The sequence below is a fragment of the Vitis riparia genome, chromosome 14 (genome assembly GCF_004353265.1).
Source record: "Vitis riparia cultivar Riparia Gloire de Montpellier isolate 1030 chromosome 14, EGFV_Vit.rip_1.0, whole genome shotgun sequence".
In the NCBI taxonomy this organism is placed as follows: domain Eukaryota; kingdom Viridiplantae; phylum Streptophyta; class Magnoliopsida; order Vitales; family Vitaceae; genus Vitis; species Vitis riparia.
Window position 1 is genome coordinate 3,025,833 of NC_048444.1, and position 18,041 is coordinate 3,043,873.

An 18,041-nucleotide genomic window follows, 5' to 3' on the forward strand; every position below is an offset into this window, starting at 1 on the left:
TAAACAGCCCATCGAAACTAATTCTATTTTGACTCATTTTATCCCAAAGACGGAACCTATCGGTTCACAGAATCAACCCTTGTTAATATGTACCAATTGTGGACGTCTTTGAGAATCCCATTTTTCAAGAATATGAAAGTTTGTTCCTCATTGCATTTCCTGATATAATGTTTGTATAAATTTTATTTATTTATTTATTTATTGGTTAAAAAATTAAAAAAAAAAAAAGTGACTATTGAGCTCTTGGATGGTCAAATTTATGCTAAAACCTTATGCTATGAGGAAATAAAATTCAATTAAACCCAAAAAAGTCATATGCACACAGTTAAACCCAAAAAAGTCATATGCACACAGTACATTGAGCTTGAGAAACAATGCTGCCTGCGCTTTAGAGGAGTTGAACAAGCAACCATGGCTTTCTAGGATGCAGTTATATAAATGCCTCAGAAATCATATTTTGAAAAACCAAAGGTTTGGCAGCTAGCCATTTTGCAAATGGGTGTCAACCTAAAGGGCTAATTTTAAAGAGCACTGAACAAACATATCACACTCATAAAGAGTATTTTGGCTAGCATGCCATTATATCAGTTGTCCCTCTTCCGTATGCCTAGGACAGTGGCAAGAAGACTAGAAAAGTTGCAAAGAGATTTCTTGTGGGGAGGGGGAAGTACGGAAAGAAAAGCCCACCTAGTCAATTGGGAGAGGGTGTGTGTGGGTAAGGAGAAGGGAGGGCTTGGTTTGAGGAAGTTAGTCCCTTTGAACAAAGCTCTACTTGGAAAATGGGTGTGGAGATTTGCTCGTGCCAAGGAGGAGATGTGGAAACGTGTTCTTGTGGCAAAATATGGGCAAGAGGAATTTGGATGGAGGACTAAAAAGGCAAATGGGGCGTTTGGGGTTGGGATTTGGAAGGAGATTTTGAAAGAAGCTGATTGGTGTTGGGATAATATGACTTTTAAGGTAGGAAAAGGCACCAAAATCAGGTTTTGGAAGGACCCTTGTTGTGGGGATGTGGAGCTGGCTCGGAGGTTCCCTCAACTCTTCAATGTGGCTGCCCAAAGGAGTGCCACAGTGGGGGATATGTGGGACCAGAATTCTGGCCAAGGAGGTTGGAATCTAAGGTTCATTAGAGGCTTCAATGATTGGGAGCTGAACATGGTAGACGATTTGCTTCAAATCTTAAGGAGTCAAAGAATTACCTTGGAGGAGGACTTGGCCTTATGGAAGGGAGGAAAAAATGGGAAGTTTGGCGTTAAGGAAGCGTATGGGTTGATGATCAGCCATAGTGTCCCTATGTTTCCTAAAAAGGGCATTTGGGTGGAGAACGTTCCTTCCAAGCTAGCGTTCTTTGCGTGGGAAGCTACTTAGGGGAGGGTTCTTACCCTTGATAGGCTTCAAAAGAGAGGATGGCAGCTTCCTAATCGTTGTTATTTATGTGGTAGTGATGAGGAAAACGTAAATCATCTTCTTATTCATTGTACAGTGGCTAGTGTGTTGTGGGGGATTGTTCTTAGTTTGTTTGGAGCCCAGTGGGTCTTTCCAGAAACTGTAAAGGAGGCGGTTCTCAGCTGGAAGGGTTCTTTTGTGGGTAAAAAGAGGGAGAAAATTGGGAGATCCATACCGTTATTTATTTTTTGGACGGTTTGAAAGGAGAGGAATAGATTAGCATTCAAAGGGGGGGGGAGGGAGTTAGCTATACAGAAAGTTAAGAATTCTTTTGTTTGTAATGTGTGGGGGTGGGCAAATCTGTATAATGGTGCGGAGCCTCGCTCCCTTATAGGTTTCTTGGAGTGGATAGCCTCCAGTTAAAGGTCGGTGGGTTTTTTGTTCCTTTTGTTTTTTGTTGTGAGGCCCTCGTTGCCTCATATACTCCCTGTATGCTATGCGGCGTTTTGCCTTTTGCTAATATATGTGTTTACTTATCGAAAAAAAAAAAAATTAATACTAAGTGACAAAAACCAAACAAAAGTAACAGATCCATGTTTCACTACAATCAAAGGCTACATTTGGTTCCTGGAAAGTACTAAAATACTAAGGAAAATGATTCTCATATTTAGTTTTACTATAAATCAAATACAATTAAAATTAGTTAGAAATTTATGTATTTTTAATTATTTAATCTTTATTTAAAAAAATTAAAATAAGTTAAACAAGTTTAAAGTAACGTATAAAAATAATTTATTGACTTGAAATCTACTTTTTATTTTTCTTCACATTTTCTTTTCTTCTACTTTTCCTTTCTATTTTCTTTAGCTCACATTTTCCCCTCAAATATTCCAAGAACCAAACATAGCCTAACCAATGGAATATGCCTAAGCTCAGGCTCTTGGAATCTGAATGCATAAGAATAAATAACAACATTTACCATCATCTTGAAACTATTACCACGCATAGGGCACTTATGGCTAGTGCAATGTTTTCAGCAGATCGGGGGATTGATTCTTCTGCAATTCTTCTCATACTCTGCATGATAATGGAGGAGGAAGAATACATCATGCACAAAAAAAGATTTTCAAACTGATGCAAATAAATGACATAGGCAAGATGAAAGTAAAAGAGGATAATGAACCTTCAGAATAGCATTAGCAGCTTTAGAAGTTTTATCCAAAATGGTAGTTGGTGCTTTAGCATTGAAGGACGATATATTAGCTCTCATCCATCGTTGCATGAAGGGCTTCCACGATTGCAGTGAAAGAAGTGCAAGCAAAATATTTCTTGAGAGCTGAAGAGATGCTGCTATTTCAACTACAGCATTCTCATATCTAGTATGTACCTCTTGCGATCCCTTAACACCAAGTAATGAAGAGTTAAAGTGAAGGCACATAAAAAAAAACACAACAAAAGCCTTTTAGCATTTATCAGTCTCTCACTTTTGATACCCCTTGATAACTCACACCCTTGGGAGTGAAGGAAAGGCATAAAAGCGCTGCACCAGGTAACACTTTAGAGTTACTGTTTTTTCCTGCAAATGAATAACTTAGAAGGTTTTAGTTGCACAGGTTATATTGATAGAGAATCACAAAGAATAAGCAATCTTACTACTTTACCATCACACCACTAAAATCTTCTATTTGCCTAAATTTATTAGAAAAAATTATCATTTCTGGTTGAATTTGACATAACTTTCAAGTTTCTTATTCAATCTACAAAATGCAAGTTTCAATTATCCTTCTGACTTGCTTATCAAAAAAAAAAAAAAAAGAAAAAGAAAAAAGATATAAATTGTCCTTCTGAATCATCTTCACTTAAGTTGTTGAAAAGATTGAACTATGTTGATTTTATATATGCTGTGCCAGTTACTCATCAAAAAAGCTACTTATATATCCTCAAAAAGTCGAAATGAGGCCACAAAGATAATGGAGAATGAGAATTAGAAGTTTGTTCACATCCAACAAACCAGACACTTACAAATAACCAACATTTATTTTAAATGATACAAACAAAGAATTATAGCTCAGCACACTTGATACCTGAAGAGAAAATAGCCTGAGGGAATACATCAAGCAACTTCTCAATCTTGTTTACCATGACTTTTTTCTCCTTTATTAATCTACGCCGAGTACTGAAGCAAATTGAAAAAGGTCAGAATACTGAAAACTTAATTATTTCCTTCAGCATGTACAACAGATAGAAAATATAGATGAAATGCATTCTTAACATGTGCTCATATGTTATAATCTTGACTTCAAATTCTTCCATAGTCCTGATTGCTCCAGGATTTGTCTCGGAGATAAGCAACTCCAAGTTCCTTTTCTTGAAATCAGGAATACTTTTTTCAATATGTGGTACCTGATAAAACATTACAAGAACAGAAGTGAAATCTACATGATTGCACACCACAAATGTTATAAAGTGCAGAAAAATTATCAGATTACTGAGTCAAGTGATCAAGATAGATGCAGACAAAAGAGGAAGTAGAGGCAGCAGATGAGTTTTGATAAGAGTGGCCATAAAAATTATACAATGCATCTCACCCACCCAACAAGAAAAGAAAAAGTAAAAAAATAAAAAAATAAATGAAAAATGAAGACCCATGCATGGGGAAAATTTAAGTGACAAGCAATAGGACCAAACATTCACAAAATTTACCTCATAATGGATTAAGGCCTCAAATGCAGAGGTCCTTGCCTTTGCCCATAGAGATCCATGACCAGTGTGTCTAGAAGAAGCAACTTCCCATAAAATTTGCAAAACATTCCTTGAAGCTTCTGAATATGCTTCAGCATCCATAGCACCCCATCTTAAAAGAAGGCATACACTGCCAACAAAAAAAGATTAGGAAGCATTTAAGTATATCAAAATTTTAAAAAATTACTCAAGCACAGTTAAAAAGGTGTCTATGCTGCATATGTTTATCACTTGCAAATGCACCAGATATGAGGTAAAAAATATGTAGCACTACAGCAGTAACAATTGTCATATTTTGAACATAGCTACCTTAAAAGGATACTTAAGCATATGATTCCAGTTAAGTGCAAAACTGCATACTGCAACATTAGGACCACAATTTAATACATTGTCACAAGTTTGCAAACACACACTAGCTTAAAAGTAACGGTGGTTTGTACTTGTAACAAGGGGTTCACAAGAGGTAAGCATGTCCTCTTTTATTTATTTCTTTTTATTTCTTATTTCTCTATCAGGAACAAACTTTTGATTGCCAATAAATTAGTAAGTATATAGAAAAATGAGGAATTGTTCCCAGGAACACAATCTACTGTACTAAATCTGGTCAAAAGAAGGAAAGAAAGCCTATTCTGCTTTATAAAAGAAATCAGAACTTCTCAGGCTGGTAGAGAACCCCTACAAAAGAAATCAAATGCTTGGCTCCTCACATGATTAGTCAAGTGAGAAACGCAACAAAAGGAGCATCCCAACTCTTAAGCAATGTAGGAAATCTAGTGAAGCCACTAATCAGACTTCCATAAGCTCTTTCTGTCCTAGTTACCCAAGATAGGGCAACAGCAGAGTCTCCCTTCACTAGAAAATGGGAAGACCACGGGTTTAGCCTACTTCACGCCCTCCAACAAGGCTAAAAGCTCAGTCTCAATGGCTAAAGCATATCTTCTTTTAGGTGCAAATACCTCTATACAAAAAATAAAAATTAAAAAAAAATATATATATATATAGTTTTACAAGTACACACAAATCCCATGCTTCAATTGCGGCTCTGTCCAGAAGCAGGAATGCTTATGGCACCAATTGAAGGTTTACAAGTAAATGTAGTCCTTTTTTAATTTACTTTTCAGGTAGAGATGCATCATTTCTTTTACCTCTTCTCGATGGAATAACATATCAATATAAAGGTTTAAGATTGAAACCCAACCCCCAACAGAATAAAGATATTACACCTAGACATGCTTACCTATGGGCAATAATTGGGTCCACCAAGTTGCCCAATACATTCTTTGCAATGACATCCCAGGCTGTATAGAAATCTGTGCAAAAGAAAAAAAATTACCAAACTTTCACCACATTGTATGATTTTTTTTTATTATTATTAGAACTTTCAAACATTATATTCATGACTAACAAGTCTAATTCATAAAATTTAAAAAATATATATAAAATTCAACTAAAACTTGGCAATCTTCGCCCATTGTCTTTTGCCTCTTTTGCTTTTTGCAGTACATCCCTTTTCTACTAGGGTTTACCCACTTTAGGTGCTTTTGTTATCTATCTTCTAATAAAAACAAATCAATTAAAACTTGAAAACAGGTAGTCTTAAAAAAATTCTTCACAACTGTTTAAACTACGATAGACTTTGTTGCTTTGCAGACTGTTCAAACAAGTTATATATATATATATATATATATGTATGTATATATAACTTGCAATATATACATAAAAGCCAAAAAATAGCAGCACGCCTTACTTAGAACCTAAACACTCCACCAGGTCCAAGATGAACAAGGAACAGTCTCTTATAGACACCCTGACCCAATCCAACAAAAAGTACATGAAAGACTGTTCAAACAAGTTCTCGAAAAAATGTTTTTCCATAAAACTTGATTTTCCCTAGCAAAAAAAAAAAGGTATCTTAAGGAATGTTTATATATGCTCCAAACCAAAAAATCATCCATTCTAAAAGGTGTTTTGTCATCAAAAACTTTCAGGGATATATTCTAGGCTTTTTGAAAAGGAAGAAAATCTGTGCTTTAGTTGAAGAGGATCCCTCTGGCCGTTGTATGACATGTCACTGCCTTAGCCTACAGGTGCTGAGGAGAAAATGGTAAATATTTGAGGGTAATTCAGAAATGATACATGCTACATTTGTTATTTAAATAAAATAACATAGTTGCCCATTGTAGAGCTTACTTTGAACCTAAACACTCCACCAGGTCCAAGATGGACAAGGAACAGTTACCTATAGACACCGTGACCCAATCCAACAAAAAGTACACGAAAGACTGTTTTGCCCTAGAAAAAAAGTATGTTAAGGAATGTTTATATATGCTCCAGACCAAAAAAACCATCCATTTTTAAAACGCCAAAAAGGGTGCACCAAAATACACAAGACGTATACAATGGTCGCCAGAAGGCGCCAAAAAAAGGACAAGGGATAACAAAAAACTACTCCCCCTCTCAGTAAAAGGCCAACCAAACAATGAAGTCAAATAAGGACATTGGCCTTCAGCTATATACAACTTTGTCCAAGACAACAAATTACAAGGAAACATAGTTTTGAGCCTTTGGTCCTAAAGCTCCTATCATCAAAGGATCTTCTATTCTCTCATTCCAAACTATCCAAAATAGGCACAAAAGAGTTGCTCCTCACACTTTTTTCCATTTCCTCCCAATAAAGCAACCACGCCAATCTAGCAGAGTCTTCCTTACCAAGGAAGGTAACACTTAAGAAATGCCAAAAAGGGAGAACAAAACATGCCACAAAGACCTCACCTTGCCACAATGTGGCAAAATGTGGTCAATAGTCTCCTCCTAGATATTATGAAGGAAACATATATTAGCCAACATCCAACCCCTCCTCTGAAGCTGATCTAGACTTTTCCCTAAGATGCCTCCCAAGCAAAAAGACTAGCCTTAGGTGGAACCCACCCATTCCAAACCACCCCTACTAGAAAAGGCATTGATCTCCTAGGCTTCATAATAGAGTAGAGAGACTTAATAGAGAAAGTTTCACTTCTTGCCTCTAACCAAATCACTTTATATCTCCTTCCTCATTCACCACCTTAGCTTGCATAAGTTCCACAATCTCGATCTCCCAATCATTTAGCCGCCTAGAGAATCTAGGAGTCCAAGCACCCCTTTCGCTAGATTGAAACCACAAATCCGCCACCCACGCCTTTTTTGAATTAACCATGGCAAATAAGAAAGGAAAAGAAACAAATCAAAAGCTTATCCCCACACCATATATCCTTCCAAAACTTTACCCTCTTGTCGTTGCCCATAGAGAAGGAGACTCCACTATTGACTATCTCCCTCAATCTCCTTATGGCCTTCCATAAACCCACTCCGTACCTATCTCTCACTTCCTTAGAAGCCCCCCTTCAACCTCCCTATATTTACTACCAATAAATTGTCTCCAAAAAACCTCTCTTTCCATTGTAAAACCCCAGTTCCATTTACAAAGAAGGGTCTTATTAAGTGAACGCCTAACTCCCAAGCCTCCCTTACTCTTGTCTAAACAGATAGTAGTCAAACTCACTAAATGTGGCTTTCTCTCTAAAGACCCACCACTCCAAAGGAAGTCCCTTTAAATCTACTCTAACCTCAAACTCACTATCCTAGGCATCCTAAACAATGATATGAAGCAGATAGGCAAGCTAGATAAAGTGCTTTGAATCAAAGTAAGTTTTCCCCCTTTGGAGATATATTGTTTTTTCCACATTGCTAATCTTTTATGATACCTCTTTTCCATCGCATCCCAAGCCCCCAACAAGTTATGAGGGTCCCCCAAAGGAAGCCCCAAACAATTGGCTAGAAGATTACCCACCTTACAACCTAATTCAAAAGCTAACTCATCCAAGTTTTCCACCCTTCCCATAGGAATGAGCTTGGTCTTGATTAGATTTATTTTGAAGCCCAAAATGGCCTCAAACCACATAAGTAACCAGCTTTAAGTAGGTCATTTGGGCTAGAGAGGCCTCATAGAACACCAAAATACTTTTTTTTTATCTAAACAGAACACCAAATATCATAGCCAAACAACAGGTGAGAGACCTCTATTCCCTCTCCGACTCTACCATTCACCTTGAAACCAAACAAAAAACTGTCCTCCCTACCCCTCCTCAAAAGGCAATTGAACACCTCCATGGCTAGCACAAACAAGTATTGTGAAAATGGGTCCCCTTATCGTAGGCTCCTAAAGCTTTGAAAAAAGCCAAAAAGGGTGTCGTTTTCAAGAATCGAGAAAGTAATTGTTGAAATGCACCATCTAAAGGGTTAATTGGTAGCCAATTAAGTCTTTACTTTGAAAAAGGTTTAACTGTAGTCTTGAACCATAGGCAAAACTTATAAATCTACACCATTGAATATTGAGGCTTAAACTTCTTACAAATTACATAGAAAAAACCTATAAAAGTCATAAACCCATTAAAACCCTTTGAATATTTAAAGCTTAAGCCTCAATAGCCTCAAGGCTATAGCTTCAAGGTTGTAAGCCTAAATTGAATAAGGCATAAGCCTCAATTACCTTATACTAAGACTATAGCCTGAAGGCTAATTTGCATAGTGTTGAGGCAAAACCTTAATGCGTAAGCCTTGACAACCTTTTAAAACACTGAATGGAAATATGGTAAAGCTTTTCAGATATAAACTCGAAGCAGAAGAATGTGATTATACAACACAATCAGGATTACCGATTACATCAGCTTCACAAAGATGAGCAAGACTTTGAAAGCCAAGAGATTGAATTACAGGATCTTGGCTCTCAATGCAAGCCTGTAGAACCAAAGCAAAAAGGAGAGGCCTTAGAACAGCATGCACAGAACAAAGCACAGAGAAAACAGTTTCTAGAAAGCCATACCGAAACAGACAAGATAAGGTCCACACCCCTATCAGGGTTCTTTCTGCAAACATCCCGAATGGAAGCAGCCATACTTATACAGATATTTCTCTCAGACATGAACTCATTGAACCCTTTTGGAAGCAACACCCCCTGGAAACAAAAGTAGAGATTGAACTAAAATTTCTCCAAAAGGAACTGAACCAACAGTAACAACACAACAATAGGAGAAAGCAATGTAGTTGAGATTGGTATATGAGCATTGAAATTTAATGGTTTTCATTCACAGTTTCCATATGGAAAAGAAATGCATGATCTGCATTTAATTAATACATGGTGTTCACTTAGTTTCAACAAAATCACGTTATTAAAATCAGAATCAAGGTGCAAGTCATCTGTCATCTGTCATTTCAATCAGTGTGGAATAGATTTTTTTTTATAGGTAAAAACAAAGAGAACATATAAAAAGGTAATGCCAAAAACTGTTCCAAAGAATACAGGAACAATCAGTGTGGAATAGATATTTAATCATTGTGTCACAAGCACTTCAACTTTAGTGTTTCCTTTCAATTCATCGCTGAATCAGCCTTCAAGAACCAACCTTCTGCACAAATTACAACTGCTTTCAAAAAGGTGAGCAAATTTAGGCCAAGTCTGTCCAGCATGACCAATTTTAAACTAAATAGCAGTCCTTGTGAAGGACCATAAGGATTTACCAGGGACAAATTTACAGCCAATTCAAATTCAGATCAAAACAGAAACTTACAATCTTAGCCTTGCAGTAAACTCCCAATCAATTCTGTGAAGATCACAAATCATAACAATCAAAGAAAACAGGTGTGCATGTGTGTGCATGCGTGTGGGGAGGGGGTTGGGATCTGGGCTAAGCTAGGGTAGGCTGTATTATCCAATGAAAAAACAAATTACTAGACAGTCCTGAGCCTCACGATAGAGCCACATACAAGGCCAACCTGCAGTGCCCAAGCACATTGAACAATGTATATGGCCTGGCCAAGCATGTCCCTCTGAATTCCCTCCCCCGATTAAACTGAGAAGATGATTCTTTGATTCAGGGAAACAATCAATTTTTCTCAAGTCAAAAACATTCAGTGACAAAAGAGTGCAAGGTTATATCTTAAAAAAGAAAAAAGAAAGAAAAAGGAAAACACAAATAATAGAAAATTTTCTGACAGCCACACTAATTTTATCCTCACCCAAAATCAGTATACATACACATGCATACAAAAAAATAAGATAAATGAATCAAAATAATACCTAACTATTAACATAGGTATCACATCACTAATATATATCCATTGCACACTTCTCCACTTAGCAAGGGTAAATATTACTATAAAATGCAATAAGAAAAGATGAGACAATCAGAAACAACAGAAGTGCAGCACCATTTCTACATATACAAATAGCATTTCAACATACCCTAAAATCAGATTAGAAAATGGTGGGCATAACTTTCTCTTCTAGCTTCACTTAGCTAACAAATCAGAAAAGATTCAAGAAAAGAAAATTTCCTAAAAAGAATTGAAAACCCTTTATGTTCATAGAACATAATAGGTAAATTTAGTCAATATAGTTTGTGACTTGTTCCAAAGTTTGTGCCCAACTTCAAACAAATGGAGGTCTGGCATCAGAGGACAATAAAAGAAGCACATTAAAAATCTTACTTGCAAACTCCCGAAGGCACGATCATTGATCTCCCAGGTCTTACAAAGCAAACGAGTGGCTGTAGCATATAACACTCTGATTATGAAAGAATTAACAATTAATGAAACTGGATGCTGCAGCTCCTTAAAGAAAAAGAACACTAAAAAGATTGAATGTCATTAAAATAAGACCTAGGATCTCATATTTAGAGGGAGTTAGTTACTCTTTAGAGTATATTTTGTATTCTAGATCAAGGTTGTATTTTATCCAGATTTTAGGGTCTTATGTTTAGGGGGAGAAAATATTTTTAGGGTTTCTAAAATTTGGATTCATGACCCTAGAAAATCAATATACTCTTTTAATTATCATTTTCTTAAAAAAATTCAGAGTTTTATGAAATTTAGGGAAGATGGACATGAATTTATTATTCTTTGTTATGATTAGGAACATTTTAATTCATCCATAGAATGATCTTGATAAGTAAAGATTATTTGAATACTTTATGATGTTGATTTAGTGTTTCTAGAAATTCTAAAGTGATATGGATTTGTTTCTACTTGCTTTTCAAAGGAAATAAAATTGAGTTATTTCTTCTTATTAATCTATGGGTCCCAAAAGTATTCAACATGTTTGAATCCTTATGTGCATAAAATAAAATATTTAAAACTTCCTAAAGTGAAAAAGGCTACCTTGGATAAATTCAAAATTCATTATTTGTAATCCAAGAGTGAATGTCATCACTTGCAAAAGTGGGAAAATCCCTAAAGTGGAACATGCAATTATTCTAAAATTGCCCCTCAAAAAAAAAAAATTTAAATTGAGAAATTCAAATTTTTGGAGAATTATAAAGTCACATGATACGTATGAATATTTATGTGAAATAAATTAAGTCGTGTTAAACAGAAATCCGACTGGATGAATTTCAAATTGAATGTATCTACTTTCGAACATTAAATTAGTTGAAATAATGAAAGGTGATGGTATAAGAATCTCGGGTCATTAATGATTCTATTTCTTAAAATTGAAGTTTCTCTTTCTTCACTCATATTTTATCCTATTCAATCTTGAAAATCTTTTGAATTCTAGAAATTAAATTATTTTGGTTCTCTTCATAATTTGATGAATGATTTTTCATGTTCTATCATATCCAAACTACTTAATTTCTAGCTAATTTTCTATAAACAAAAATTCTAAGAGTGTTTAGGTATTCTAGGAAGTACCAAAAGTGTTCAATCTTTATTTTTTGGATTTTGGGTTATAATTTGAACTTCCTTGTAACGATAGAATATATTTTAGGAAGTGGGGTCAATAAGATTTAGAGTTTTATAGAGTTACAATTTTCTTGATGTATTAGAAAGAAAATATTTTGTTGTTATTTGAATTATCTTTTGGAACTTTGTTTTCTCTCTATTGGATTGAATTTGGATATTTGATAGTTTACTCCTCTATGATTGTTTTATCATTCTTAAATTTATTATATTTTTCCTTTTTGTGACCAAAAGGGGGAGTAAAAAGGTTCATCAAGTTTATTGATTATATTATTTTTCTATTTCTACCACACTATACTTTTCACGGGTTTATTGTTTAAGTGTGTGTAGATTACAGGAAATTGATATCGCTACATAAGAAATGATTTAGACTAAGATTAAGATTGGGTTCAATGAGATTTTATAAGAGTTATAAGGGACCCCATTGTATTTTTCTATTTTTTCATAAAATTTCCAAAAAGGGAGATTGTTAGGGTATTTTTGCAATTTTGTTATTTTCTTACTAATTAGATACAACTTACTTCCTTGAGTCTTATTCGTTTCAAGACAACTTCGAACTTCATCAAATTCGGATTCGGGTTATTCGGAGTTGTAAAATTTAAGATATGTATTTAAAATTGGTAAAGCTTTAGGAATGACTAATACAAGAAATTAGAAAGAGAATACTTTCCATTTCCTAATTTGATTTCTACTATATTTTTAATTCCAAAATTTGATTTAATAAAGTTTAAAATTGTGTTTATCTCTAAATTTGTATTTGATTCTAAAAATAATTTTTAGAATATTTTTTAGAAAATTTTAAAATTGCGATTATCTATAAATTGGTATTTAATTCTAAAAAGGATCTTTGGAATATTTTAGAATTAGGAAACTCTCCATACTTCTAAAAAAGGTTTTATAAATTTAAATAGAGATGTTTTATTTAAAAGTGGTGATGGACTTTTATGAACCCTAAGAGTGCATAGTCATTCATTAAAAGTTTAATTCCCCAATTATCAAACTTTCAAAATCTTTCTTAAGAGCAACTTTCGACTACAACAAAGGTTAAAGATCTCATTGTAAAACTTCAATAAAGACTTCGAGGAATCCACCAAGGAGCATAGAGGGAGTGTTGCATCAGGGACATGGAAAAGGAGTGTAAGTGTTAAACAATATAAGACCCTAGGAAGCAGGTGCATCCGATTAGGTAAATTCATGTATCATTTTCTCATAATTAGTGGATTATGTAGCATTCAAGTGACCACCCATAGTTTTTTACACCTAGTAGGTTGCTAGGTGGTTTTTCCATGTTACATCCCTATGTTCACTTGTGCGATTGGTTGTATTTATATTTGCATGGGATTGATTGCTCTCAATAAATAATTAATCTAAAAGAACAAACTAAAATTGATAATAAAGTGTTAATTTGGGGATTCATTTTTAGACCACCAATTCAACCCACCTTCTAAGTAGTTCTATTATCTCAAGACTAAGACATAAAAATTTATTCCAATATGTATCTAGTGTTGGAAAAAAGTGACTACCATGTGTTGAGATATTGAGCATTTAGTATGTGTACATGGTTATACCTATCCAAAAAAAAAAAACATGTATACATGTTCATGTCATTTTTCACTATATATTCATTATCTAGGAAATTACATATTCAAAAAAAGATTGAGGGAATACTTTGAAAGAGGATAGTAGGAATTTATAAATGTCTGACAAAGAAAAAGCAAAAGAGATCAACAACATGCCCACTCCATTCATTCCATAGCAATGACTCACCAGAACAAGATGTGGTAAGATAGCTACAAAAATGATTTTAACAAAATGAAAACAAATAAAGGATGATGTGTACAAAGACATACGGTTTTGCATTCTCGTGAAGCATTGGCAAGATGGTTTGAACTACAAGAGGAATCATGACAGAATGAGAAGCAAGCGATGGGAGCATTCCCAAAAGTTTTAGCTGTGACAATTTTCAAAGATACTTATTAGATAATAGTGATAAATGGCATAAACAAAAGGAAAAGGCAATCTGCCCTGCCTTAAGTGCATAAGAAATGATCTGAAGCTACCAACCAAAGAACTCACCAACATATCATGGAAGCCAATACCTTTACTGGAGAATATGTTATTGAAAAATAGAATGGTTAGGAGCATTGTAACTCCCAGTTTAGGATCCATAATGCCAATGGCAGCCAAAGAATCTATAGCAGCACATCCCAACGAATGATGCATGAACAAACCACAAGCTATTGCACTCAATAACAAAGGCATTTCTACAAGGACAAATGCAAGGATGATGATGTTAAAAATGAAGATGAATTTATCCTACTGAGGAAAACAAAGACCAACCAAACTATCTTACTAAGCACATCTAATAAAAATCCTTTACAAACATTTACCAGTTAAAAAGATCTCCTGAGACTGGGATATAGGAAGAAAGGATTTCCGTCTTTCAACAATCCATAAGGAGTAATCCCCTAATTGAGAAAGCCATGACTTTGATCCATTGTTCATTTCTTTGACATCAGTTTTTCCAGTAGAAGCAAAATTTACAAAGAAAGAACTGGGTGATAAAGATTGATCCTGAAAAACAGAACAGAAAGAAATAGATCACTGATATTAAATCCATTTAATGAAAGTCCTCAAGAATATAGAAGATATCAGCCATAACAACTTCTCAACATCCTTCATATAGAACTTCTATAAACCACCTTGTCCATGTGAAATCCATGCCTTGGGGCAAATACATCACCATTGCCAGAATAAGAACTTAAGTAGCCACATAATTTTAACAATGGCAACAAGAATTTGAGAAAACCATTTAAAACTTCAAACCAAACAATTTTCAGTATTGAGATAAAAAAAATAAAAAATAAACCTGAAACCACAGCTGTTGCAAAAGTCTAAAAATTATAGATGCAGGTCTGCTGATGGATGGAAATCCCCCTTGCAAGGACGGCTCTTCTTTTGGTGCTATCGCAAAATTTACTAGAACCTTTTCCAGCATGAAAAGCAAATCTGTTGCAGCTTCCTTAACAGATGTAGAAGGAGATGAAACAAAGTTGATAACAGGGAAAACAAATAAAAGCTCTTCACTCAGATCACACTGAGCTCTACCAACCATATATTCTGCAAAAGCATAAACTATTTTCTGTAAGTGAGGTAACAGTAAAAGAAGGAAAACATGGATACTACAATATTCTGCAATGCATTTTGAATCGTTGATAAACAAAGGCTACAGTGTAACAATAAGCAAGATCAATAAACAGATTATCACTACCATGTGGTATTCTATAAAGCATGAAGACATAGGTTATGTTTGGTTCCTAGAAATTACTAAGCAAAGGAAAAAAGTGATAAGGAAAATTATTTTCTCATGTTTGGTTTACCAACGAAAATACAAAAGAAGATCAAATACAATTAAAATTAGTTAAAACTTATGCATTTTCAAATAAATATTTAAAATAATGCATTAGTTGGAGTCAACCCATTAAACATTTCTTGAAGTACAAATGATTTTACACATAGCATAGGCAAAGAAATACAAAAGCAATATAGAGATTTTAAACAGATATTGGGATGTTTCAAAAATGTCTCCCTAAAAAGGCTTTCACGAGAGAGATGATGAAAATATAAAAAATAGTAATAATATCAAGGAAATATCAGAAATACTAAGACAAATATGCATTCCTTCCTTATCTATATCAAAGACCAAAAAAACATGAAACATTGGATATGTATATTTAAATTTTGGTTTTTGCATATATTTATTTATACAAGGCATCTAATGATCAATGAAAAACAAACCATTGCATATGACATAAAAACAAACCATTGCCATCAATGGAAGCCATGGATCCAAAATGAGAAAACATACTATTTTAATCAAAGACCAGAACTCCAGGCATTCAAACTTCATAATGACATGAAAATTAAGCCTAAGAATCCTACTCAGGGTTGTAAAAGTTTTAACTACGATGCAACAGAACAAAAGGATTGGCCAGGGGCAGATTTTGGCTCAGCTTCAAACAAACCGACTTTTCTGTTTGGAAAATAAAGGGATTTTCCGCCCCCTTGTTCTCCATGGAAAGACTGCCTGGTCTTTTCGGGCCAAGTGGATCATTCAACATTTATTCACTCTAAGCAAGTGAGATAATAGAACCACCCAGACAAGATTGAGTGAATATACCGTTTTCATTTTTCCACTTCAAGAGAAAGAGGACGAGTTTCAATACAGGAAGTTGTTCATGCTCAAGTTCTGATCGAATGAGAATTACAAATAAGGATGACATAAGCAATAATAGTTCAGGAATGTATGGTAAACCAAGCTCTTTCTGCACAACCAATAACCGCTTTGATAGTTCAACAATAGGCTCACTCCCACCAAAGTGCTTGTGATGATCTGAATGTTGTGAGTGGACAGTTTCCAACAGTTCCAGACCACACAGTTGAGCCTCATTGCTTAGCTGCCAAAATAGACGGAAAAAAAAAAAAAAAAACTATGAGATATGAAACCTGGCAGCAGAAACCAAATTAAGAACAATTATCAATATTTTCAAGTAAACTATTTAAACCCTGAAACTGCAATGAAGGAACAACAGAAGTCAAGCAAGGAAACTCTACTACAGAACTCAATGATACATAGAATTGAAGTTTTAAAAACATACCGATGGCACTCCAACCAAGTGCTTCAAAACCACTGTATAGGCGTCCACCATATATTCCATTATATTAATAAAAATTTTAAAATCCTGTATGTGTTCAGAATATGAGAAATCAATGAGTCAGAAGTCACACTAGATTTACTTACAAACTCTAACTATTAATTTCAACAAAATAATGACAGCTGCAACTGAAATATTGCAGGAAGAATAAAATCAAAATGCAACTTACTTCCGCATTTTTTTGTGGATAGTATCTCAGGCATCCCATCAACAATTTGAAAACTGGCATAGCCTCACGAGGAAATGAGCAACAAAGTGATGCCGTAGATGATATTAAATGTCTTACAAATGAAGACGCTGATGAGTCCGAAAATGCTATGCGCAAAACTGAAAAATTCGAAAAGGGTCTTAAGAAATCACAAACTTCCACCATCCGCGATCCCTTATTCTGAGATATAAACAGTAAAACTTGCTGCACCAGTTCAGAGTGAACCTCCGTTCCCCCCGAAAGTACCTGCCACCCATCAACCCAAATTGCATTGAATTTCAAAAAATCAATAATCACCGTTTAGAATACTGCAAATGCTTGCTAACTATTTGAAGCTTCGTTGCCAAACACATTGTCAAATTTACATTATTTTCCCTTTAACCAAACCATAAAGAATCATAAGAACCAAACACGCCCTGACTGTAATTGCTCTGACCTTAACGAAAGGGTGAGACTCGGGTGATTCGACCCGAAACAATGAAATGTTCTTTTGGAATCCGACATGGACAAGAAACCCTATCGCCTTAACGAAAACGTTGACGAAACGCGAATTGGAACCTTCGATAGCAGATTGGAGCTCCAATAACCCGCGAGAGAGCTCCATTTTGGAGTCGGTGACGAGTCGGCATAATTCTCGGACGGCTTGGTCGACGACGGCGGGAGAGGTGGAGTGAAGACACTGAGAGATGGCGTCTGTTCCAGGATCGGAGTCGGAGTCAATGTAGGATGGAGCGGACCGAAGCTTCTCGAAGATTGAAATTACAGCCAATCTTTGGAGTGATGGTTGAGGGACTCGAGTTCGCTCGAGCAGAGGTGCGTAGGAGTCCATATCGAGGAAAGAGTCGACGGAAAAGAAGCAGGGACAGTGGTTACTTGTTGCCTCGGCAACCAGTTTTCAAGAGTATCAAGAAAAACGACGACGTTTCGTTCAATGTGCTCCCTTTGTGCATGTTGGAAGTCCAGCATCAGCCCATCAAACCACCAATTCTATTTTTTCTTAGAAAAATGTAACTATAATTTTTTCTCTTTTAAATAAATTATTAATATTTTCTTTATATGTAAAAATTTTATTATATCGCATGTAATTTAAAAATAAAAATAAAAATAAAAATAACAGTTTAAAATTATAAAAAGTTATATCTATAATTTATATATTTGATAAATATTAAATTTATAATTATTGATATTTGTAATTATTAAATATTAATTTTATTTTTAAAATA

The 18,041-nt window shown here is 34.9% G+C and overlaps 1 protein-coding gene across 1 annotated transcript in view; it reads right to left on the bottom strand.

Moving 5' to 3' along the window:
• The window catches only part of LOC117930188 (protein RST1), a 32,767-nt gene extending 15,047 nt beyond the window's left edge, over positions 1-17,720 (bottom strand). The window contains exons 1-18 of the mRNA XM_034850691.1: positions 17,255-17,720; positions 16,780-17,064; positions 16,554-16,637; positions 16,076-16,352; positions 14,765-15,015; positions 14,286-14,469; positions 13,972-14,159; positions 13,746-13,846; positions 10,648-10,723; positions 8,984-9,115; positions 8,817-8,898; positions 5,363-5,435; positions 4,087-4,255; positions 3,656-3,786; positions 3,468-3,559; positions 2,868-2,959; positions 2,567-2,782; positions 2,383-2,460 (exon numbers count right to left, since the gene is read on the bottom strand). Coding sequence (XP_034706582.1) covers positions 2,383-2,460; positions 2,567-2,782; positions 2,868-2,959; positions 3,468-3,559; positions 3,656-3,786; positions 4,087-4,255; positions 5,363-5,435; positions 8,817-8,898; positions 8,984-9,115; positions 10,648-10,723; positions 13,746-13,846; positions 13,972-14,159; positions 14,286-14,469; positions 14,765-15,015; positions 16,076-16,352; positions 16,554-16,637; positions 16,780-17,064; positions 17,255-17,647 — 2,904 coding nt within the window. The 5' untranslated portion in view covers positions 17,648-17,720. The remainder of the gene's footprint in view (positions 1-2,382; positions 2,461-2,566; positions 2,783-2,867; positions 2,960-3,467; positions 3,560-3,655; positions 3,787-4,086; positions 4,256-5,362; positions 5,436-8,816; positions 8,899-8,983; positions 9,116-10,647; positions 10,724-13,745; positions 13,847-13,971; positions 14,160-14,285; positions 14,470-14,764; positions 15,016-16,075; positions 16,353-16,553; positions 16,638-16,779; positions 17,065-17,254) is intronic.
• Between the last annotated feature and the right edge of the window lie 321 nt (positions 17,721-18,041).